Here is a 24,226-nt window from a genome sequence, read left to right as displayed (position 1 = left end):
TTGGATCAATACATATGCAATATTTGAATCATTACAGAGGTCATACATTTGTTTTATTTGAAAGCCCAGTTGTTTGTTCATTATATAACCAAAATATATGAAGTACTCAAGGGTAACACTTGCATTAAATATAGTCCAGTAAAGGAAATTGGCTGCGCATGGGTAAACTTTATTTTAATTAGCACACCTGTTCATTCTGCAAATATATCTAAGATAGGATTAGCATTCATATCAAGAAATGATTCCTGTTCGGTTTGTAGCTCAGGAATTGCCATTGAGGGTAGCTCCAAAGCTTCTGATGTTATTTTTGGATGTAATTCAGTTAGTATCTTTTCAGTTGGCCCAGACTGTTTTTTTGTGTGATGAAAGATGAAAGTTTAAGTTTCTGATGAACTGCCAGCTTTGCAGTGGCAGGTACAGTATCACGGCAAGAGGTTGTGGCTTAAAGCAAGAAAACCAACTACAGCCTGTACAGCGATGTTATGTATGAGACTATGTCTACGAGCAGGGTCGTTTTATAGCGTTTATTCACAATTATGTACCTAAAAATCGTTTTTTTGTGATTCAAATTCACTCTGTTCTCAAGCAATGCAAAATCATCCCCCCCAAGTTCTCTTGAATGCATGGACACAGTGAACGGCCCCACCTGAAATGATGATGGAAACATCGATGTGTATGGTGAACATTCATCCTGGAGGAGGGATGCTGATAAGTCATGGACTCATCCCTCCCTCCCTGGCACAGGCTGATGTCAGTCCCACTGTACTGAGAATCAGTCCTTTAGCGAGTGTTTTGCAACAGACCCAAGTCGTAGAGTTTATTTGGACGTGCTGATATGTCTAACCCCCTCGTTCGCTAACCCCTCGCTGCTAACGAGGCCGCGTGCTCGGAGGACGTGACGCCGGTCTTGTGCGAAGGGGCTGTTTGCGCGGGGGGGGGGGGGCGGGTTTCTGCGGCGAGCGCGTGGAAATATGAATCGCTGAGGCAGGAAGCCTCGTTTACACACCTGCCGCGGGGAGTGTCCCGCACCGCGCTCTGCCACCCGCCCCGCCACTTCATCAAAGGGAGCCCTTCCACCGGGGGTTTCAGAATGAACTTTCTCTCCGCTCTCATTCAACCCGAAACCAGCTCGGCGCTACACTCATTCATCAGCCGCGTCGATGAATCAGAGCCACGCCTGGCGTCCACACGCAGCAGCGTGGAGGGAAAATGTCACAGCGTGAATCTTACTTCATTTCATTAGTATTTTTTGTAAATAAAAAAAATTACTTTCTAATGAAATCCAAAATGTAACCGGTAAAATTTCGGGAAGCAGTCAGATATGTATTAGTTAAGAGTATTAGTTTGCATTTGAAACCAGTTTCAGGTCTTTAGATTCTTGGCTTATCACGTCGTGTTCCAGACCTCTATTAAGTCGGTTATCCGCACATGCAAACATCCTTTAAAAGATCAGGCCCGCCTTGTAATCCAGAGACGGTTTAAAAAAGACAATGTTGTCGTATTCTTTGGTAAAGAGTTTTGTCATCAGTGCTCCAAGGAGCTTCTGAGAATCATCTGATCGAGGAGAAAGTGGCCTAATGTATGGGAACCAGGCTGATCGTTTCCTATGGTGATCTCATAGGATTGCTCACCAAGTAAAATTAGCCTTGTAGTGAGTAATGACTGGATAAGAATGTTCTGACACTTGGTACTTGGTTCTTATCGATCCACCTTATGCGGGAAGCGTGTTGTCATCTTTCGGTAAAAATTCATGTATTCTTAGCGTTTCCTTTTTCTCATCATTGTAAATTAATTAACAGATTTGTGATCATTAATGTTCCGGTGCAGTTAAATGGGGCGAGTGGTTGCTGATGTGGGGAGTTTGCATGGTGTGTTGACATAAGTCTTCCTGGTCTTTGTCAGTTTCAAAAAACAGTTGAGTCCTGAGGGGTGTTTGAGTTGAAAGTTTGTCATCACGCTGGGGGAAATCGGACCCCTTATTGCACAAATTCCCTAAATTTTAAAGTTTTACACGATAGGTTAACAGCCAAGGCCAAGTGTTACACTTTGGTAACTGCTCTGTGATCTGTAGGTTTTAAGGGGATCCTGCGCATTGTGAGCAAGGCAATATATGATGGTCTATGGGTTGAAAAACCACAGTGTTTAACAGATTTCTGATGCATTTTTAATGATTGTAAAAATGCACTGCTGTGGGATAATGTCTCCCGTGGTCTCTGTATGAAGTGCATTTTTGAGCGTGATCTTCTGTGCATTTAGATATGACTCATTATATGGTATGATGGGGGAGTTGGGGGGTGGGGGGGTGGGGGGGGGTCGAGTCATTTAAGGCACTTAAATCTCTCCCCCTCAGACTGCTGTCACAGACATAACTGAATGGTCTGTTCTCTTCATGAGCTAGAAAAAGACCAGAAGTGTATCAAGTTTCCCCTCAATCCGTTGAACTTCGGCACAATTTTTATTTTTAATTTCTGTCTGTGTAGTGCTGTGTCCGAGTGGGCCCTGTCCTGGTTCAGCAGGCGAGGCTGCGGCCTCCTTGGTGGTGAGGGTTTTACAGTGTGGGCTGGTTTGATTAAGGATGGGTACATGGGGCTGGGGCCTGAGGTTTCAGACGTTGTGGGGCTTTTGCAGAGGAGATGAAAGCAGGGCCTTCTCGCTGACATATGTTGTGTGGAATTTGGTCTTGAGGAAATGAGCTGATGACTTTTGTGAGAATCTCTTTATCAGCAGTGCGAAAAGAAAGCTAATTTCAGTTCTGACTTCTGGTGGTTGCAGCGCAGTTTAACCCTCTCAGGCCCTCAGCTCCGTTTCCTTTTCGGCTGAAGGAGGGGCCCCCAGCTGAGGGTCGGTGGTTTCCAGAGGAAGGCCGTCTGATTGGTTCCATTTAAAAACAAGCGAGCAGTACTTCTGTTTGAAAAGGTGTTTGAACATCATAACTGCCTTTTCCTGCTTCTGTCTTTTGCTTCACTGTTGGTGTAGGCCCACATATATTTAAGGAATATAACATTTTTACGTAGTAGTACTTTTTTTGAATGTTCAAAATCAGATATTCTTTCCAGACCACGTACAGTTTGTGTTCGTAATTACATCACGATTTTCTACCTCGAATAGGAACTTTAACACCCCCCCCCCCCCCACCCCTCCCCCCACACATGCACAACTTTTCCAGCTGTTTCTGACCATTTCATGGAGGTTTCAGGGTTGTTACTTTAGTTTCATAATAACTCGATTGTGTTGTACGGAGGACTCGGCCGCAGAGTACACACAGACGGGGAAACGGTGAGTGCGCACTGAAACTTGTAGTCATGGCTGACTGGATTTCATTCCACATATCCAGCAAAAGACCAGCCTCAACCTTGAGCTGTTTTGAGGAAACGTGACTAGGCAACAGCGACTCGGTTACCTTCCTGTCCTCGGTAAGGGCCCTCCGTAACCCCGTCTGTGAATAATATCGGGGCCGGCTTGTGTGCGCTGCTGCAGGCCGGAGGACGTGCCCGCCGGTGCGGAAGTGTGCGCCCAACGCGCGTGTTGGGGTCGGCGGACAGCGGTGAGGTCAGGCCGCTGATGCCGTGGCTCAGTGAGCTCATGGCTGCATTTCCTGTACATCAGCTCTCCCGCTTTCTCACCCCCGCCAGTGTGTGTGATGGAGTGCCACTGAGATGGGACAAAGTGGCACTAAACCATTCATCCTTCCCAATGACTCCCTGATTGGCTAACACTTTTCGTGGGGTTTACTGAAAAGGGGGGGGGGACTGCAGTACACTTTTTTTTTTTTAATTAAGGGTCAAGGTTCAGAAACGTATTTTCTTATATTACATTTAAGTAAAAGTCAGAATTTTTATGTTTTCATGAAATGCTGGTGTTTGTATTGCCCCAAAAAAACGTAATGATATATTGTTACTTCACTATGCGTTCCTTTTCGATGACTGAGGGAAACACGGAACAGTGATGGTGACCGTTCTCCCAGACCTCAGTACACGGTCCAGATTCAGTCTGTCACTCAGTCTGTCGGTCAGACAGTGTTTTGCAACACAGAAAAAAAAAAAAAAAAAGCAAGACACAAAACAAATGAGTAATGGCCGCAGCTTTATGACCGTTTGGCGTGTAGGACTAATAATGCCACCAGGAACAATGCGTTTCCAGCCATTGACAATTATGGGAAGTTGCTAAACGTTAGCCGCGGAGGCCTCGTGATGAGTGTTGGCAGGAAGACCCGCCAGGTGGGAATTAGCGCGCTGTAGTGCGGGAAAGTGCCGGGGCCTGGGCCAATCACGGGCCTGAGATCACGGGGATTCCGCGCAGTGTTTCCTGTGCCGCGGGGGCCTTCATCTTTAGCCTGGAGATTATTTGAGGAAGGTCACACAATATCTGAGATTAGTGAGACGCCATTCTGCTCTTCAGGATTCTACGTACTGAAGCCTTGAAGGAAATTCTCATGTCACACGATAAGGTAATATTGTGCACATTTTTATGTCGTATACATGCATTACTTCAAATACCTGAAAATAGATATTCTATTCGGATACTTTCATGATTCTTATATTTCACAGAATGTAGGAAATTTATGGGCAGCAAGAAAGCTGGCATTCCAAGTGAAAATACATTTGAAAGTTCATTGTATATCATATTACATTGTATCATTTAGGTTGTATACTTTAGCATTACAGTCTACAATATGCCGGTTATAATATATACATTATACTGTGTATGGGTCTGTGCACCAAAATTATTATTGTAAATTAGGCGGTTCTTAAATGTTTCTCTTACGGTTGTCTGAAGACACGGATACACGGACGGCTTCAGTTGCAAGTTTGTTCAGTCTGTCTGAATGAATCACCTCTTACTCAAACTTGGAAAGGCAGATACTGCCAATAACGTACTTTCATTTTTAGAAAATGTACTTTGTGGAAAGGTTTGCTTTGCCACGGGGGGAGTTGATGTGATATTTTATATAAAACAAGAGAATCGATGTAAATTCACTGATACAGTTTCTAGTCTGAAGGGCTGCTGAGTGAAATTCCCGGGCCTGGGAAAGAGTTGCGTTATTTTATTTTTTCCGTGCCCTGGACAATAATATTTACCACAAGCTCACAGAACATTGTGCCCCCTCCTCCGGTAACAGCGAAGGCATACCCGGTCGACCCCCGCTGACGGTGGTCCTGGTCATCTCTGCCTAATCCTCAGTTAATTACTTTGAGAAAATATGTTTTCAGATTTCAAATAATTGCTTTTCTGTTGCATTTACTCAGCCACGTTTAAAATCATGTCCAGCTCATTTAACATTTTTTCCCCTTTTGCTATCGTCGGTCATCAGTGTCGTGGTGAGACTTGTTCTTGCTCATCAGGAGGAGACTCGTTTTTGAACCTGACGTCGGAGAAGCTCCTGTCCCCTGTGGCTTCTGTGGACTCTTTCTTCTGTCTTATGAAAACAGCTTTTCAGATTTTAGTGCCGCTTTAATGATGATAATAATACTGTGCATTGTATTTGCCCAGCAGTTTTCTGAACATGTAAATTAGCAGCATTTAAAAACTTAATAAAAAGACATAAAATAATAAATATCTCAAAGATTAAGTGAAATAAACGCAGGTACAAAAACAACAACTACAGCGACGAGGCAACAATGTAAAAAGTGAAGAGTTTAAAATGAAAATAAGGGTCACTGGTGAATTGTGTGCTGAGACCGTGCACGTGGCAGTGTTCTCACTGGTCTGAATCGAGAGGAGTAGCACTGTAGGGACCGACTTTATGAAGGCTACTCCATATCCCTGATGGAGCGGCGATCACATTTCCAGACCGTGAGCTGGTCAGCGTGGGGGGCATGAGTTGATGATGCTTCATTGCAGAAACCTCAGGTGATTATATCCCCTGCGTTGTGAGCTCAGTGTCTGAATGTATGGGCCACACATTTGTACCCCCCCCCCTCTCTGATCACCCTGACATCCAGTGGTGTGTCGCCATGGGCTCCCAGGCCTGGCTCTGAGCTCCCAGGCCTGGCTGTGGTTGAGGTCACCTCCGTTCAGGGCTGCCTTTGTGCTGAAGCTGGTGAATGATTAGGCAGAACTTACCGTGGACATGCCTATGAGGACATATGATTAAAGCCATACCTACAGTCTTTAGCATTGCACTGCTTGTTCAGACTTACTCTCTGCCCAGAAGTATACCACATACTGTATTGTCTGTTATGATATCTGAAGAAGCCTTTTAATAATGAAAATATGGAGCCAATATGGCAACGATACAGTAATTCTGGGAAGGTGGTTGTGTCCTTAGCGTTTCATTTGATTTCTGTTGTTGTGATTAATTCTGAACTTCTGACTCGGAGGGATAGGACAGAGGATAAGACAATACAACCCCCCCCCCCCCTTCCCCTCCCCACCCTGCTTCCTTGGGAGTTTGTGGTGGGGGGGGGGGGGCTGTTAACAGTTAAAGTATTTCCTAATATGGGCTGTCTTTTTTAAACACGCCTCATTTTTCTGTTCTTTTCTCTCCTGGTAAAATGGGCGGGGCCACCTCTTTTAAAATGCAGTGAGATGACACAGGCACAACTCACTTCCTCATTAATTGGCCGAAACCAGTTCTTGCAGGAACCACCGATGATAAATGTGAGAGCTGTGCAGATTCATTCATTTCTCTCTGGCTGCACTACGGGGACAGAGCGCTCTGAACTCGCTGAGCTCAGCCTGCCTCAAGTCTGCTCCTCACTCAGGGACTGGCTGGGACCGCATCCAGCGCACAACTCTTTATTTTACCTCATTTTTATTTATTTATTTTTTGTTCATTTTTAATTTTTTTTTTTCCCCCTCCTCCTCCTGTCGGTCAGGATTAGCTGATGCACGGCACAGCCCTTGGTTTCCATGGTAGTGTGGAGTGTGGGTGTGTTCACTGACACGCTGTAGCAGACGGGCTCAGGGCACAGTTCTTTATTTCCGGCCTGGGCCTCCACCGGTAAGCAGCTCCGATGTAACTTTGCTGTGTGTGTGTGTGTGTTTGTGTTTCTCTCTCTTCCTCCCCCTCTTCCTCTTCCTCTCCGGGACCGGGCGGATGTCAGTGCCGTGCCCAGAGTGGGTGCCTCTCTCCAGAAGCCTTTCCGCGATTACTTGGAGGCTCAGCGCGCAAAACTGCACCACCGAGCCGGAGAGGCAACACCAGCGGTAAGCACACAGCCCTTCTCTCCTCTGCCCTCCTCCTGTCTCTCTCCTCTCCTCACCTTCTCTCCTTGCCTCTCCTCCTCAAACACATGTTCTGCATGAAAAAATGCTGACTCATTTAATGATCATTTCAACTTATTTCATCATAGAACGTGTGTATTCATGCTTTTGTGTGACAAGAAAATTTTTTTGAAGTTCTAGGGAGTTCATATAGTGCATTGTCACCAGATAAACAGAATGGTTACGGTATGTTCCAGCATGTAATGTGCATGTAGCTGTACATGTAGTTGGATATGTTTCAGTTCATATTCATTATTGTTGTTCCACTTTGTATCTTTTGAAATGGAACAAAAACACTGAGAATGTAGCATTCATACTAAAGCAGAACAGTCGAGACAACAATTGTTAAAAAAAGAGATATGTACAGCTAATTATTTATCAGGAAAGCTCTGTGAAGGCCCAGATATTATTATTAAGTATATTATATTATCATAACTGTTTCACCCTCGTTACGACAGCGTTTCGGTATCGGAGGCAGTGCGGCGGGTTTTTGTACTGAGGCGCAGTGAGAGAGGGTTCTGGCGGAGGAAGTGTTGGCTGAGCTGGGCTGAATGTGGAACGCATTGTGGAGCTGGTAGTGAACTCGCTGAACCCACTGCGGGGACAGAGAGGCCCGGGAGGGGAGGGGCGGCCGCTCGATTCGCACAGTCACGCAGCGCCGCGCGCCTCTGACGGGAGACTTCCTGTCTCGCGCGTAGCCCTCTAACGGCGCGCCGCGGCGTGCTAATCCATCGCAGGCTGGAACAAAGGGAGCGCCGCCTCGGTGACCTCACGCGTCTCGTACCGTCCGTCTTCCCTCTGCTTTATATTTCACTCGCTTTTTTATTATCCTTATTACGGAGAGGGTCGCGAAAGAAGATTTTTTTTAAAGTCCGTTGCCAGAAGGAAAAAAAAAAGCCAGTAACGCAAAAGCCCTGGCAGTTAAGAGAGAGAAGAGAACGAAGAGCTCTTTAACTTTATGGAATAAAACGTTCCAGTGTCACACAGAATAGCTTTTATAATATTAAATGTATCGCAGCTCAGAAACTGTATCAGGTGTCTGTGCACCAGAGCTTTTTTTTTTTTTTTTTACATGAAGGCTGGAATGATCCTCTTTGATCTATCTGTGTTCCAGAGGTTTTAGTGACTAAACGTCTCCTCTCTCTCTCTCCCTCTCTCCCTCTCCCTCCCTCTCTCTCTCTCAACAGGGGGAAAACTGGCTGTCCTGGGTGTTTGAGAAAGTGGTGATCATCATGGTGTGCTATTTTGTTTGCTCCATCATAAACTCCATGGCACAGAGCTATGCCAAGAGGACCCAGCAGCAGAAGAGCGCCGAGGAGAAGACGCAGTGACATTCCCCCTCTCGCAGCCCGTTGCCTCCTGCTCTCACTCACAACCCAACCACAAAACTGACTCTTCCAACTCCCTTTTTTTCCTTTTTCAAGAAACTGAAGTTGCGAATCTGGTAATATTTGACGTCTGGGTGTATTTATGTTCCGTCTTTTTGGGTTGCCATTGGGTGTGCGTTACTTGAGATCTGCTGTAGTACTGATGTGAATGATATTCTAGTCATTAAGCAGTTCATCAGCAGCAGTGTGAAAGCTGGTTGCTGGCACGGGTACTTGTTGTTGCAAGGGCTTATGCAACATAGTGAGTGCTGCTTCCATTGAAGTGAACACAGCTCTTAACCGGCAAACTTGATTTATTTTACTTGATTGCGATGTGCAACTGTAGAGATGAGTTTGGCTGATTTGGATAGGTGGCGTATTGTTCTGGTGCGGCTCATGACCTTTTGATTTTCAGGGCTTAAATTCTGTTTTCGATTAATTCCATTTATGTGTGTCTGTCATTCTGTTCTTCGGTCAGTCTCAACAGGATAGCAATAGAAAATCGGGCAGACACGGTATTTATACAGTTTGCACATCCTGTAAATACTTTTGTTCATGACCGTTCGGTTCAGATGTTTGATCAGTGATATAACACATAATTTTGAACCAAAAAAAAAAGGAAAAAAAAAAGATAAACTTTATTCACTCATTTGTAGTTGTACATACAGTGCTGCTATATTAATGTCATTTTTAACCTGTAAATTTCAACTGAACTTTGGTCAGAATTTATAAAATTGCCTGGATCAGTCCCTGTCTGGATTTGTCAGTTTTTTGTTTTTTTTTACAAGCTGTAATAACATTAACAAATATATATAGTAACTTTCAGGAATTCAAGACTCAAAATACTTTTTTGAATATCCGTTGAATTTTCAGTGGCTTAACTGGCAGTCGTATCTCTAGATTCTTGGGTCCTTGCAGTTCAGCGATGCACATAACTGACTTTTAACAGGCAGCATGGATATATAGTGCTTTCTTTCCCATTGCATTAGCAAGGTAAGTGTAAAGTTTGGTGCTTTCCCGTCTTTGCCTGCTCACTGCCAAAACTGTAATTATGCAATTTGGTGAAATGAAGGCTTGCATTTGGGGCCTGTTCTCTGCACTGAATTTCCAAGCTTGTGCCTTTAGTCTTTAGGAGTGGCTGCACCACGTGATGTCATCACTACTGTCTGCTTGTTGGAGCATGACAGTTTTATGATCCGAGATTAGTTTAATCTTAACTGCTTGTGAAGGGATCCTTAAGGTAATGAAGCTAATGTGTGTTATTATTGTGGAAATCAAAGCAAGGGACTGGTTAAATTGGGCCTGTGACCTTAAATGAACCCTCTCAAAGAGCCTGTACTAGTGTTCTCATACCAAGAGGGGAACACTCCATTGATTCAAGCTGTGTGGCTGGGCAAGGATTTTGCTTACTTTTGACGTGTGTGTATGTGTGTATGTGTGTGTGCGCGCGCGAGAGAGAAATCAACCCACTGTTACTTGCAGCATGACCATGGTCTGACCACGGCATATACAGATTTGACTCACTCTCCCGTCCTGTCCGGTAGCTTATCAGACTGGTGTTGGCTGTTAAGTTGCATGGCGACAACAGTCTGTAGGCTGCCTGACATTCTGGGCTCCTTCATCCTACAAGCTTCTCATTTTTAAATTAAAATGTCACACAAAGTTCCCATTTCAGCGTCTCGGCTGTTTGTGCTTCTTTCTTTTTGGGTAATATTCTGAAGGCTGGAGTTCAAGCGGAACAGTTTTTTTTTTATTAACTGTGGATGTAGTGTACCACTGATTGTGTGCGTGCGTGTGTGTGTGTGTGTGTGTGTGCGTGCGTGCGTGTGTGTGCGTGCGTTCATCAGTGCGATTCTAGAGAATACCTGAATTGGCTTCCCTTTCAGGCCTCTTCAGCACTTCTGTGGAACACACCAGTCACATTCTTAGCTTAGCCTAATTCCCCATCTCTGCTGGTCTGTGGTTGTTGAGGTGAACACTGCAAGCGCATGTGTTCTCCTTTCTAACACATTGTGTACTTTCTGTTCTGTCTCTACTTCATGTTTTTTTTTTTTTTTTCTTCCCCCTTTTTGGATTTTCCACTTGTAATACATATCAAGTGACTCTTGGCATGGCTTTCTGACTGTAAAATCCTGCATGAGTGACACAACCTTTGAAGAAATATGCTTTATATTTTCTGGACAGCAAAGATGGGGAAACGTTTTGGAGTTGTGAAAATTGTGGATGAATACGGTATGGTCTGTTTTTTTCTTTGTTTTTGAGTTGGTTAGTTTGGGGAGTGTTTGTCTTGGCAGCTCTCGGCACATTCTGTTCTACAGCAAAGATCCCCTCTGTGCCCCTCCTAATCTGTTCCTGTGCGTGTGTGCAGGCACGTGCGTGCGCGTGCATGTGTGTGTGAGAGAGCGTTTGTGTTTGAATGTGCAAATTTTTGTTGTACCTCCTAAACGCATTTGCATACATCTTCCCCAGAATAAACAGTTACTCAATATCTGCGGTGTCTTTGTTTCATTTCTTGCATTGCGACCACACGGATACACACGTGGACTCGGAAGCAAGGTGCAGTAAACTTTTGTTTGCATCTGTGCTGGTGTTTTTGTGTGAACCTGGCCACAGAATAGGTGAAGGCTGTCAGACAGTTGTAGTGTGTACAACTGTGGGGTTGTAGGTTTAGAGCTTTGGGTACCTTTATCATGACTGTAAAGATCACTTAAACATTAAGAATAGATCACTGAAGTGATAGGACTGTAAAGCTCAGAAACATTACGAATAGATCGCTGAAGAGATATGAATGTAAAGGTCACTTAAACATTACAAAGAGATAGCTGAAAGGATATGACTGTAACGATCAGTTAAACATTACGAATAGATCGCTGAAGGGATTTGACTGTAACGATCAGTTTAACATTACGAATAGATCGCTGAAGAGATAGGACTGTAAAGGTCACTTAAACATTACAAATAGATCAATAAAGAGATATGGGCTCGTTTCCAGGATGAAGGCTATGAGACGAGTCTATAGTGTTCAAGTGTTTTGAAAAATGGTTTCAAGAAATCATTCGTAGGGATGGTTTGAAGGTCATTTTGTTATCTGCAAATATTCTGCCCATCAGTGTAATCCACATCGAGAAACCAGAAGCACATTTCCATATGCATCACCAGTGCAGAATCTGACGAGGAGAGGTTGATAAATTGAGTAAAACAGCAATATGTACACAAGTCTTGGAAATCCCCAGAATATACATTCAATAGCCTATAGCTACATTTCCATCAGTGTTTCCATAATATATTTTGGAGCCAATACAACAAAACAGCTACATGTGTATCCAGGCAAATGGAAACAATTGTAATCATAAAAACTTGCCAATTGGCAAGGTTAAAACACTAATCAACTATTTTGACATTGGCGGTGCTGTTCCAAAGTCAACGCGATGGAGGTACACTCCTACTCCAATGAGCAGACACGGCTTTGGGTCTTTACAAGGAACAAGAAGTCACGTGAGGCACACTGCCAGCATCTGCAGATTAATCTGGTAGGTTTTTCCTAGATGAATGGACATACTGTATTGTAAAGTAGCTGAGAGCACACTTGCCAAAACCCCAGTAAAGCCAGTATACAAAACCTTTTGTTCCAGAAAATTGAGCATTTCACTGAAATTACAAGGTGGGGATTTGCCTTGTTTTTAAAATGACCTCATTGTGTGCGATTGGCCAGTTTGCACCTATTTGGCAGGCAGCAGCTAGAAGGCTTTACCACTCTCCACTACTAATCCAGTGTGCACATGGCGTTGTTATCACTCTTGTACTCATTCGGCCAGTACCAACGGAGATCAGTTTAGGCGAAGACGCAGTCGATCGTGGCACCGTGGAAACCGGAAACGATAAATAACGTCCTCTTGCGAGAGCCCATTACTCAATCTCTTAGACAAAACTACTCTTCAGAAATCAGTGAACCGCACAGGAGGAACTACAGGTGGTGTGGGAATTCTGGAAGTGATGGAACACACTTTGAAGATGATCCAGGATTTACACGCATGCCTATTTCCCAGACTGCACACAGTTTAACAGCCAGGGCTGATGATTTTAAAACATTTTACAGCAGAAAAATGCAGATAAAATGGAAGTTATTATTCAGGGGAAACCCCTAGGGCTGTACATTATATTGAGTCTAAATCTTTAATCTTTTAGATTCTACTGGAAATGATTTAATTTGCCCTTTATAATTTTACACACATTCAAATAATTCAGCCGTCTAATTTCGCCGTCTTTACAGAAGCTTGAAAAGCGAGTCTTCAGTCAGCAGAGTTCACACCTTTGTGCAATAGTGTGGAGGCCTGTAATTTTACAAAAAATACAGTTTTTTCCATAAATAATGACTTTGTGATCCCAACCTCCCTGGTACACCCCTTCCCTCTCACACTATATATCACCCAGCAGGAAAAGTTATACCAGCATAAAAAGGTGGAAAAATGAGCACGGGTTGCTTTCTTTTCTTCCATGGCTGGTTCACTTGCTGGTAGCTCAGAGGTAGAGCTAAGCAAATCCCTCTTCCCAGGCCCAGAGGACCGTTTAGCATCGTCTTCACCAGAAGAGCACAAGCAAACATTTGGCGGTAAAACCACAAAAAACATTTTGTCAAAAACATGAGGTCGCTGCAGAAAACACTTGTCCCGTCACAAACAGTGGCATCCTGTCACCACAGGACAGGGTAAGAACACAGTAACCTACTTTCTCAAAGGCCTGGTTTCCTATGCTGACACTGCTGTTCACCTGTACTAGGTCACAACCCAGACATGGTCAAAGGACCCATGTACTATACCATTATGTGAATGGTATAGTACGTATTACGGTCCTAGGTTTATAAACCGTAGCTTGCACAGATATTGCAGGCTGGTCTGGGAATGTTATTCACCCGGCCTGCCACCCTGGTGGATGTACTTATGTTCTCTTTACTTGTAGCTTGCTCAGGATAACGGCCTCTGTTGAACGAAAGTAATGTAATGTAAACTATTGGTCAAGGATATTGCCACTTGGCCTAATTGAAGAGGAAACCATAGTACAGTGTTGAGGTCAGGAGGGAGAAAGGAAAAAAAAAAAAAAAAAAAAAGACAATTAAAAAAAAAAGTTGAAGAAGTTGCATCATCTGTGGACTACCAGAGAAGTGTGCAGGGGAGTACCAACCCCAGCCGCAAAGACGGGGGTGACATCATCAAAGCGGCTGGTAATGCGAAGAGCAGCGGTTCTCTGCCTCGCGGGCCGTTTCTGTGTTGTGTCTGGCGGTCAGGGTGGGATGACATTGATGGAAAGGGTTCTTATGACTGTTTTACCAGACTCCCCTCCTCTCCCGCTGCAGACCCGCGTTCTCACCCGTACTGGAAAAAACTCGGTCACGGCGAGATGTGTCATCAGCGAGCCGCGAGCCGCCTTGCTGGGAAGAGCAGCTCGCGCTGGCGCTCTCTCACTGCTACCCTGTTTCTCAGAAGAGCGGCGTCGTTTTTAGACTCGTGAGTAATGGAGTGGAATCGGAGACAGGCTGAATGAATTTATTATCAGCTCTGTAAGCAAAGACGCGACTGAATAGTGAATAATGAGGGAGCTACTGTACTGTATACTGTCAATCACCAATCAAAAGGCTTTCTCTCCAAAAAAAAAAGACACTGATTGGTTCAAATAAGTGAATCACTTAACACACAAACCAGATTTTAAACGTATACAGTAAGTCCACAAAAATACCACAGGACAGCTAGTGTGGATAGGGGTGGGGGACCGAGTCCACCACTTCTACCGCCCTAAAGAAAAGGAAGTGAAATCACGCTTCTCCATCTGGACACCATCTTTGACTGATCTGAGCCCATTCACATTTGTCAGCTGTCCCTACTCCCCTTTCCAACCATAACACGCACTGAAACTGACTAGAAGAGACAGACTCATTCAAGAGCTTTAGTACACAATTTCCACATTTCTATCATGTTATTATAAAATCTTAGTTTGCAATAATTTATCAAACATTTTAACAAAACACTTCAACAAATCATCTTTACAAAACGCATTGAATAAGCGCACACAAATATATAAATATTAAGTCTGCCAAATGCATGAATGTGGAAAATATAAACAGGGTTATGACATCTTGATTTGCGTCACGGATACACAGTGAAGGACAGTGTGGAAACGGAAAGCCCGGTCTGCAGACAGCAGCCAGTGTGTCAGGGGGAGAAAATCCCAGCTGTGATTTACACCTCTGGTTTACGCCGAGCCACAGAGCAGAGCTCAGTGACAGCTCAGCTCCAGTCTGTACAGTGACACTGCCATTATCCAGCTCAGTCTGCAGTCTGTACAGTGACACTGCCATTATCCAGCTCAGTCTGCAGTCTGTACAGTGACACTGCCATTATCCAGCTCAGTGTGAGAGATTCAGCTCAGTCTGCAGTCTATACAGTGACACTGCCATTATCCAGCTCAGTCTGCAGTCTGTACAGTGACACTGCCATTATCCAGCTCAGTCTGCAGTCTGTACAGTGACACTGCCATTATCCAGCTCAGCTCCAGTCTGTACAGTGACACTGCCATTATCCAGCTCAGTCTGCAGTCTGCACAGTGACACTGCCATTATCCAGCTCAGTGTGAGAGATTCAGCTCAGTCTGCAGTCTGTACAGTGACACTGCCATTATCCAGCTCAGTGTGAGAGATTCAGCTCAGTCTGCAGTCTGCACAGTGACACTGCCATTATCCAGCTCAGTGTGAGAGATTCAGCTCAGTCTGCAGTCTGTACAGTGACACTGCCATTATCCAGCTCAGTGTGAGAGATTCAGCTCAGTCTGCAGTCTGTACAGTGACACTGCCATTATCCAGCTCAGTGTGAGAGATTCAGCTCAGTCTGCAGTCTGCACAGTGACACTGCCATTATCCAGCTCAGTGTGAGAGATTCAGCTCAGTCTGCAGTCTGTACAGTGACACTGCCATTATCCAGCTCAGTGTGAGAGATTCAGCTCAGTCTGCAGTCTGTACAGTGACACTGCCATTATCCAGCTCAGTGTGAGAGATTCAGCTTTAGTCTGCAGTCTGTACAGTGACACTGCCATTATCCAGCTCAGTGTGAGAGATTCAGCTTTAGTCTGCAGTCTGTACAGTGACACTGCCATTATCCAGCTCAGTGTGAGAGATTCAGCTCAGTCTGCAGTTACATCAAGTAATTATCCGTTTCTAGATGCTCTGATTACATGTGTTTGTATCTGGATATGGCCTCCTTCTGATGTTCTGATTACAGGTGTCTATCTGGTGATGACCAACTCCAGATGTTCTCATCACAGGTGTCTATTTGGATAAGACCTCCTCCAGGTGTTCTGATCACAGGTGTTTGTAGCTGGATGTGACCTGCTCCAGGTGTTCTGATCACAGGTGTTTGTAGCTGGATGTGACCTGCTCCAGGTGTTCTGATCACAGGTGTTTGTAGCTGGATGTGACCTGCTCCAGGTGTTCTGATCACAGGTGTTTGTAGCTGGATATGACCTGCTCCAGGCAGGTGAAGCTGTCCAGGAAATCCTCCTCTGTGATTCCAAACTTGGTGTACTGATGAACGTATGCCCTGCAAAACCAAAAGCACACAGCTCGAGTGACCACACCATACAGCCGTCAGTGTGGAGCCCTGGTGAGGATGCAGGACTCTGAGTTAAACCCAGGAGTCCGCTGTGAGAGAAGGAAAGTGATACACACAACGTGCTCAGGACTGATGACACAGCACATAGCGCAAGGCTTGGATTACAGTCTCAAGGTGCCACCATTTTGTTGGAATTAACAGCAGCGAGATAAGATAAACTGCTGCAGTAAATGTGCGTGTAGGCCCCTCATAAAATATCCTCGCTCCGACAAAACCAAACCCAACTCGAGCGGGTCAAGGTGTACAGCAGAGCAGATCAACAGGGGCCAAATTCATAAATGTGGAACGGGAGGAGAAGGGTGGACAGGTTTGAGTTGGCTGAGCTGGATCGAGCCGGTGTGGAACAGGCCCACAAAACACAGTCTTTCATACACTTACGCAAGATGACCTGATCTACCCCAACAAGTGTCCAATGCACATATTGTTCCAGTAAGAACTTTCCTCCCAGAAACAACACTTTCGGAAATGGTCAGAACGAACCTGAGGAGACACTGCTAATACGAGTTACTCCAAGGCGAAATGTATTTTTTTAATACTATTATCCTGTTTTCAATTATCACCCCATGCAATTACACCACAAAGACATGCATTTCCCCATGATGAATCACCTGCTATACATTTTAAACCAAGAGCAGTAAACTGGGGTTGCTGGATCACTCATCCTGTTACATGGCCTGGTATGGCATAATTTTAACCAGGTGTGCTGGTATCGCTGTGGGCCGTCCACTACGACGTGGTAAAGTAGAATTGTAATTGCTATTTTGAACAGCTATTTTGAATAGGGCTTGAGCTAGTTTGTTTTTATGGCTGTGTTAATCACTGAAACTGGTTGCATACCTGTCAAGTCATTGAACGTTTGTTATAAATAGCACTGGAATTTGTCAGTAGATTAGCCTTGATTTGATATTCCTTGTAAGCGATTGTAGGCAATTCAAATAGGTGTGCTCAAAGCGACGCGGAGTATATTAGACTCGGGAAAGTTATCGTTAGTCAGTAAGTGAATAATTTTAACCAGGTGTGCTGGTATCGCTGCAGGCCGTCTACTAGACGTGGTGAAGTATAATTGTAATTGCTATTTTACACAGCAGAGGTTAGGGCTTGAGCTAGTTTGTTTTTATCACTGTGTTAATCACTGAAACTAGTTGCATACCTGTCAAGTGATTGAATATTTGTTTTTAGCCAGAATGCAACAGCTCGTCTAGTCTTCAACCTTCCCAAATACTCAGGTCACCCCCCCGCTTACTTCCCTCCACTGGCTACCTGTCATGGCTCGCATCAAATTCAAAACATTGGTGCTAGCCTTCCCAGCAGTTAAGGGGTCTTCCCCAGCTTACCTACAAAAAATCATCAGACCCTACACCCCTGCCAGACCTCTTCGTTCAGCCTCCACAGGCCGCTTGGCACCTCCCCCTCTCCGAACTTCCACCTCACGCTCACGACTACTGTCTGTTCTGGCTCCACGGTGGTGGAATGAACTCCCCGTTGAGGTCAGAACTGTAGAATCTCTTCCCACCTTCAAGCGCAAACTGAAGACGCACCTCTTCAAGCAGCACCTCTCCCCGTCCCTCCCTACCTCCCTGTGAACCTTAATGTTGTCTTTCTGTGATTTACTTTGTGTATCAGTATTTTTAGTTCGGCTAGGTAAGCAGTGTTTGGCTAGTTAAGGGGTTTGGTCATACTTTTGTGCTTGTTTGTTTGTTTGTTTGTTTGTTTAAAATAATAATAATAATAATAATAATAATAATAATTCAAATTGGCCCTGGTCCTTATCTTTGTTGTACTGGTAGCAGTTGAAATTGTACATTACATTAAATGCCATTAATGTAATGTAATGTAATGTATGGAATCTGGACCAAGCCAACCAGTCATATGCCACAGTACTGTATACTGCTTATTACAGTGGGGATTATAGTTCAGCTTAACTGAGGTTTAACACAGATATGCGCTTTCAGGTGTGTGCAATGTTTTTTTAATTGATTTGTAGTGCAGAAAAGTACATATGTACTGCATTTGAGAGAAGTAGCATGAATTATAGAATGCTGACTTTTTTCTGCTATTTTTTTAACTTTTAAACAAAACACAACTGACTGAATGATCAGATTTTTTCCCCAAAAAGCTCATTGACTCCGTCATACATGCACTGCCTTACTGAACTCTCACCTGGACGCAAACATGTTCCAGGCCTTTCCCACCATGTGGTCCAGGGGCCTCAGCAGAGACTGGCTGTTGCTGACCAGAGTAGCTGACTTCTCATATCTGTTGAAGGGAAGCTGTGATCTCCAGGTGCTAAAGGCTCCCCCTGCTGGCAACCAGGGGCAATACAGCGCCGGGTCGAGAAAGCCACCTGCATCCCAAAATATACAGAAGTAAGCATCCACTTGGGAACAGAAAGAGGTGTATTAATTAAAAGCAGCAGTGCTGTGCTGGTGAAAACCCCGGGATGAGGCCAGCAGGAACAGGGCTGCTTACATGCGTTGGCACTGGAGACATCCTTGCCTCGCAGTATAAGGAGGTTGGCCAGGGAGGTGTTGAAGCCACTGAGTTTCTGTGCTGCCCCCTGTCCCACAGGGGGTGCACGCACCTGCCAGTCGATGCCTGCAGGGGGCACACCGCCACTTTAACATGAGCAGGGTCCTGTCTCACAAAGCAGGATTACTGAGTTAGCAGGATAACTGCACTGAGTAAAACCCGGAACCCATTCATGGACTGAAGCGCAGTAATCCTGGTTTATGTCCTGAAATATCCCCCAGCACAAGCTAGACTCATCACACAAATCCATGCCTGACCAACAGATAAATTAACTACAGGCTTTCGATTCTCTGATAAAGCAGATGGGGTGATGAACAGCATGAGTCTGTAAACAGGCAGAGTGCTACAGAACAACAGTAGGAGAGCGCTACAGAACAACAGTAGCAGAGCGCTACAGAACAGGAGCTGAGCTCTACAGAACAGGAGCTGAGCTCTACAGAACAGTAGCAGAGCGCTACAGAACAGTAGCTAAGCGCTACAGAACAGGAGCTGAGCTCTACAGAACAGTAGCTAAGCTCTACAGAACAGTAGCTGAGCTCTACAGAACAGTAGCTGAGCACTACAGAACAGTAGCTGAGCTCTACAGAACAGGAGCTGAGCTCTACAGAACAGTAGCTGAGCTCTACAGAACAGTAGCTGAGCTCTACAGAACAGGAGCTGAGCTCTACAGAACAGTAGCTGAGCTCTACAGAACAGTAGCTGAGCTCTACAGAACAGTAGCTAAGCTCTACTGAGCAGTAGCTAAGGTCTACAGAACAGCAGCTAAGGTCTACAGAACAGCAGCTGAATTTAACAGTGGGCGGCGGTGAGCATGTGACACTGGCCTTCCTCCATCTTAGCGCTGGTGATGAGCATCTGGCGCAGGGGTTTGAGTAGGCCAGGCCAGGTGAAGGTGCTGTAGGCCAGAGAGGAGCTGGGCATCTGCGGGACGCTGCACACACTCAGCAGCCTGTACTCAGGGTGGCACACCAGCCCGGCCATCAGCTCTCCTAAACACACACATGCAAACGCACACACGCACGCACGCACGCACGCACGCACACACACACACACGCACACACGCACGCACACACGCACGCACACACACACGCACGCGCACACACACACGAGCACGCACGCGCACACACACACATGCACACGCACACACATGCACACAGAGTACAGGTTTAACATGGAATCTGTGCTCAGGGGGGCACACAAGCCATGTCATCAGTTCCCCTAAACACACACACATGCACAGAGTACAGGTTTAAAATGGAATCTGTGCTCAGGGTGACTCCAGACTGGCATGCATACGCATACGCACGCACACAGCTTTAACACAGATTCTGAACTTAAGATGGCACACCAGACTGCCCGATCTCTACGGTGCCCTCAATAATGTTTTTAACCACAAGCCGTATTATTATTATTTTTATCTCAAATTGTGGAGTATAGAGGCAAATAAATGAAAGATGGGTCTCTGTCCACATTATGGGGGCACTGTATATTTTAGTTTGGTGCACACAGTCCTGCTGTTCGTTCGTACACACACACAGTAGCTGTGCTCACCCATAGGGTTCCTGCTGTACTGGCTGTGTGTGTGTGCTGTGTGGGCAGGCTGCAGCACACTGCCCAGCTGGTGGGCGATGACCTTGTTGACGTCGCTGAAGGAGATGTGTTTGATGTTCATGAGCTGGGCGCAGATTCTGTGCACGGTGTCGTTCTCGTGGACCAGGATGGCATCGGAGCACTGGTACAGGTGCGACAGCGTGAGGACCGAGTTGTAGTTCTGCACGATCACCTGCAGGGGGAGACGTAAGGATCAAAAACAGAAGTACAGTTTGCCATAGCAGTAATGCCAACTTCACTGCATAAATGACTAAAGCAAGCTAGGGCTTGATGTTTAAATGTTCAATTAAAAACACTGAATTACTTTGCTGTTATAATATAGCAAAAATAAATTCTATCAAGGGTCCAGATTCATTCGGAGTCTGCATAAGCAGGGGATTGGTTCTCTCCTATATCTCTCCATCCAACATGTATGGAATTTTCTCAATTCCTTGTCTGGTGACAATGTAATACTGAATGGTGAAACTGTAACATACTTTCTATGACTGAATGAAAGTATGAGATGCCATGCAGGCACCATGCCGAGGGAAACACGGTGGGCTCTCCGAGCGCTGGGTCCCTCACCTCCCCGGTGCCGTAGGGCCAGGTCAGCTGGTTGAGGAGGAAGGAGTGCGGGTACGCGTCTCGGAGGCACTGGGTGATGTAGGTGCCCACTCCAGAGCCCGTACCCCCCGCCACACTCATCAGGGTGAGGATTCCCGCCAGCCGGTCGCAGCGCTCCACCTCCCTGCGCACCAGCTCCCCCACCGCCTCCTCGTGACGTGGCCCGTGGACACAGAACCTAGCAGCAGCAGCAGCAGCAGCATACGCCTCAGCATACGCCTCAGCATACGCCTCAGCATACGCTCAGCATACGCCTCAGCATACGCCTCAGCATACGCCTCAGCATACGCCTCAGCATACCACATGGCCTCAGAGCCACAGTGCATAGCACATTCCATATGAACGACAGGGAGCGACAACATTGGGTCAGGCGGTAAGAGCAGTCGTCTGGCAGCCGGAGGGATGCCGGTTCAATCCCACCCTGGGTGTCGACATGTCCCTGAGCAAGACACCTAACGCCCAATGCTTCTGACGACAGCCAATCGCTGTTTGTGTGTGTGTGTGTGTGTGTGTATAAATGGGTGAATGAGCGTCAGTTGTACAGCGCTTTGGATAAAGGCGCTATATAAATGCCATTCACTGATGCAGCCCCCATCCGTGACAAGGAATTCATAACAACCATGTGTGCTACCTTGTTTCCATATCAACATTGTAGAATGCATTTTTTTTTCCAGATGGGGTGTTCTCTGGGGAAGCCTTTGAGGAATGGTGTGGAAGATGCCATTAGCTGGAATAGCATGACTTTTTTAACCAGTGAAATTAGTCCCTTTCGTGTGGAAAGTGGGGCATGGAAACACAGCTAGGTGATGTCATTCCTTACCCATTTGCCCAGTTGTTTCCAGAGCCCTGTTTCTGACAGAAGAATGACTGATCTCCATACTTCCATCTGCCAGACTTAGCAGCTGTTGCCATGGTCTGAGTGATCACCTTGGGCTCCATGTCAATGAGGACAGCTCGGGCAGACAGCTCTGTGCAGAGAGCACATCCAGTACATCAGTGATTAATACTTAGGGCCTGTGCATTTTGTGTTGGATACAGAACAATCAACAATTTAACATTGGAATGAATTACAATGCAGTTAATTTCCTGTTAAGTTATTAGTTAACATAGTATGCCCTTACCCCGTATCTCTCTGCATCTTTTGACTAATGTTCCTATAAATATATTTTAAACGGCTGCTCTTAAAATGAAAGTAAATCAATTTTAAGGCTGGATGCAGTTTTTTTTTTTTTTTTTTACTCAGCCATCTAGTGTAACTTATGAAACTGTACCTCCCGTTATGGACTCGTGGAGAAACCTTTCCTGACTGCAGACATGGTATGCTTTTCCAAGGGCACTGGGTTTATATCGCTGCGCATCGTGAGTGTCGTTGCTGATGACATCGAACAGCTCCTGGCCGACTTGGTTACCGCACTGCCCCAGTTGAACGGTCACAATTGACATATTTCCGTCTCCAAGTCTACAACTAGAAGCAAAACACATTTTAACTAACTACAAAACACTAAAAATGGAGGTCGACGTTAGAAAAAAAAAAGCACGGACAAACAATACGCATGTTTGTGTATACTGTTGCTTAGCACACTCTGCAGAGTTAGACACCTAGCTAGCTAACTATCCATTAAGTTAACGTTAACAAGGTAAAGGTGAAACAAGACGCTATATCAGATATTGTACTTGGCTAAGAAACAGACTTTTTGGATTCAAGACTGATAAGAGCTAAGTAGCCATGTTGTAACTAGATAGCAAGCTAGCTACCGTTGGCTAACTGTTAGCTAGATACGTTATACTACGTTCACTAGCAGCCACACACTGATTAACCTCCAAAGTAGTTAGCTTGCGAACTCACCATTATGAGAAACTATTTAAAAAATGGCATGCATCGTTAGTGCACACAAACGCCCTGGCTCAACTTTGTTCCAAAGTTGGCTGCCATAGTCTTAACTTAGCTAAAGCTAGCTAGGCTAGCTAACAACTGACAGTTTCCGTTTCAAAGGCTGCGCTCTTGGGACTAAACACAGTCTGCGTCTGCGTCAAAAGAGTTCTGACGTTATTTCAGCCAATGACAAAGCTTGTGGGGCGGGGTTACATGTTTCCCAAGTGTAACCCCGCCCCATGCTCCAGGCCGCGGCAAAGGGTACAAAACGTGGAAAATAAGTTGGAAAAGGGGAAAGAATCTACGGAAAAGGGTAACTGTATGTTCTCAAAAGTTATTTCATGGTTCCTATTGTACAGGATACTAATAATAATTATTGTGTTTATGGTTAAACTAAGCTTGTATTGCTTAATAAGTAAAGACCTTGAAAAAATACTGAACAACAAGTGACATACAACTGTTGAATGACTTATTGTAAATAAAATATGGAAAGTTCTCCAGTTGGCCAAAGAAGAGCAGGATTGTTCCACTTGGGACCAAAACCACAGACAGTGTCAGCCCTTTTGAAAGGTTGCACCACAGATTCTGAGGGTGGCTTGCACTTATCAGTCTCAGAGGTCATTCCTCGCCCCGTTTTTGAGTGGCACATTAAATGGTAAATGGTTGGAATTTATATAGCGCCTTTATCCAAAGCACTGTACAACTGATGCTTCTCATTCACCCATTTATACACACACTCACACATCAACGGTGATTACCTGCATTTGGGGGTTAGGAGTCTTGCTCAGGGACACTTCAACACACCCAGGGCGGGATCGAACCGGCAACCCTCAGACTGCCTGGCGACTCCTCTTACCGCCTGAACCAATGTCACATTTTTATTTAACTTTATTTCAGACACATAGGTCCATATTCTTTATGGTGTGGTTTGCCCACTCCCCAATGCAATTAACATTTTTATTCCACTCTGTAACAGCACCGTCCGACAAATCATTTGAAATGTAATTCCAAATTAAACTATTTGTAGGATGAGATGTCCAGAGGTGCCACTAGGTGGCAGTAAAGCACCAAGAGAGAATATGGCGATGGGGTACACCAGTCATTTGGGAAATTGATTCATAAATCTGAAATGTGTTCCATACTGTAGCAGTGTAATTTATCGCTATATCTAGTCCCACCCCCAAATCCCCATAGAGATGAATTCAAATGCAAAGAGTTTTAGTATGCTGATAGGTCACATACATGGCATGCAAAGGATATGGAACAAAATACCAAACATGACAACTTTCATTTATATAACATTACTGTGTCCCGAAGATTATGGTGCCCTGAAATGGGGTGACTATGTATAAACGCTGCTGTAATTGCTAAGGTAATTAAAA

At 45.1% G+C, this 24,226-nt stretch overlaps 2 protein-coding genes across 2 annotated transcripts in view; one reads left to right on the top strand and one right to left on the bottom strand.

Annotated features, from left to right (window-relative positions):
• The window catches only part of vmp1 (vacuole membrane protein 1), a 39,685-nt gene extending 28,624 nt beyond the window's left edge, over positions 1-11,061 (top strand). Inside the window, exons 12-13 of the mRNA XM_061217477.1 lie at positions 7,047-7,149; positions 8,394-11,061. Of these exons, the coding sequence (XP_061073461.1) occupies positions 7,047-7,149; positions 8,394-8,537 (247 nt within the window). The 3' untranslated portion in view covers positions 8,538-11,061. The remainder of the gene's footprint in view (positions 1-7,046; positions 7,150-8,393) is intronic.
• A 4,049-nt stretch (positions 11,062-15,110) lies between these two features.
• On the bottom strand, positions 15,111-22,975 carry tubd1 (tubulin, delta 1). Its single transcript, XM_061217808.1, has 9 exons — positions 22,818-22,975; positions 22,243-22,436; positions 21,792-21,939; positions 20,933-21,149; positions 20,309-20,540; positions 19,582-19,746; positions 18,698-18,823; positions 18,389-18,572; positions 15,111-16,156 (listed from the first exon to the last, which is right to left on the bottom strand). Exons 2-9 carry the CDS (start codon positions 22,412-22,414, stop codon positions 16,054-16,056), a joined length of 1,347 nt encoding a protein of 448 aa, XP_061073792.1. The 5' UTR covers positions 22,415-22,436; positions 22,818-22,975; the 3' UTR covers positions 15,111-16,053.
• Positions 22,976-24,226: the final 1,251 nt, after the last annotated feature.

The sequence above is a fragment of the Conger conger genome, chromosome 13 (assembly GCF_963514075.1).
Source record: "Conger conger chromosome 13, fConCon1.1, whole genome shotgun sequence".
NCBI classification, from domain to species: Eukaryota; Metazoa; Chordata; class Actinopteri; order Anguilliformes; family Congridae; genus Conger; species Conger conger.
The sequence above is the reverse complement of the archived record's forward strand: the minus strand, read 5'-3'. Positions and strand labels throughout refer to the sequence as shown.

Excerpts from the sequence above, each read along its gene's own strand:
- tubd1 (XM_061217808.1), bottom strand. The coding sequence starts at position 22,414 with ATGTCAATTGTGACCGTTCAACTGGGGCAGTGCGGTAACCAAGTCGGC. Across the intron at positions 20,541-20,932 it reads GGCCCTACGGCACCGGGGAG|GTGATCGTGCAGAACTACAA; the intron begins GTGAGGGACCCA and ends CTCCCCCTGCAG. Across the intron at positions 19,747-20,308 it reads GTACAGCAGGAACCCTATGG|GAGAGCTGATGGCCGGGCTG; the intron begins GTGAGCACAGCT and ends GTGTGTGTTTAG.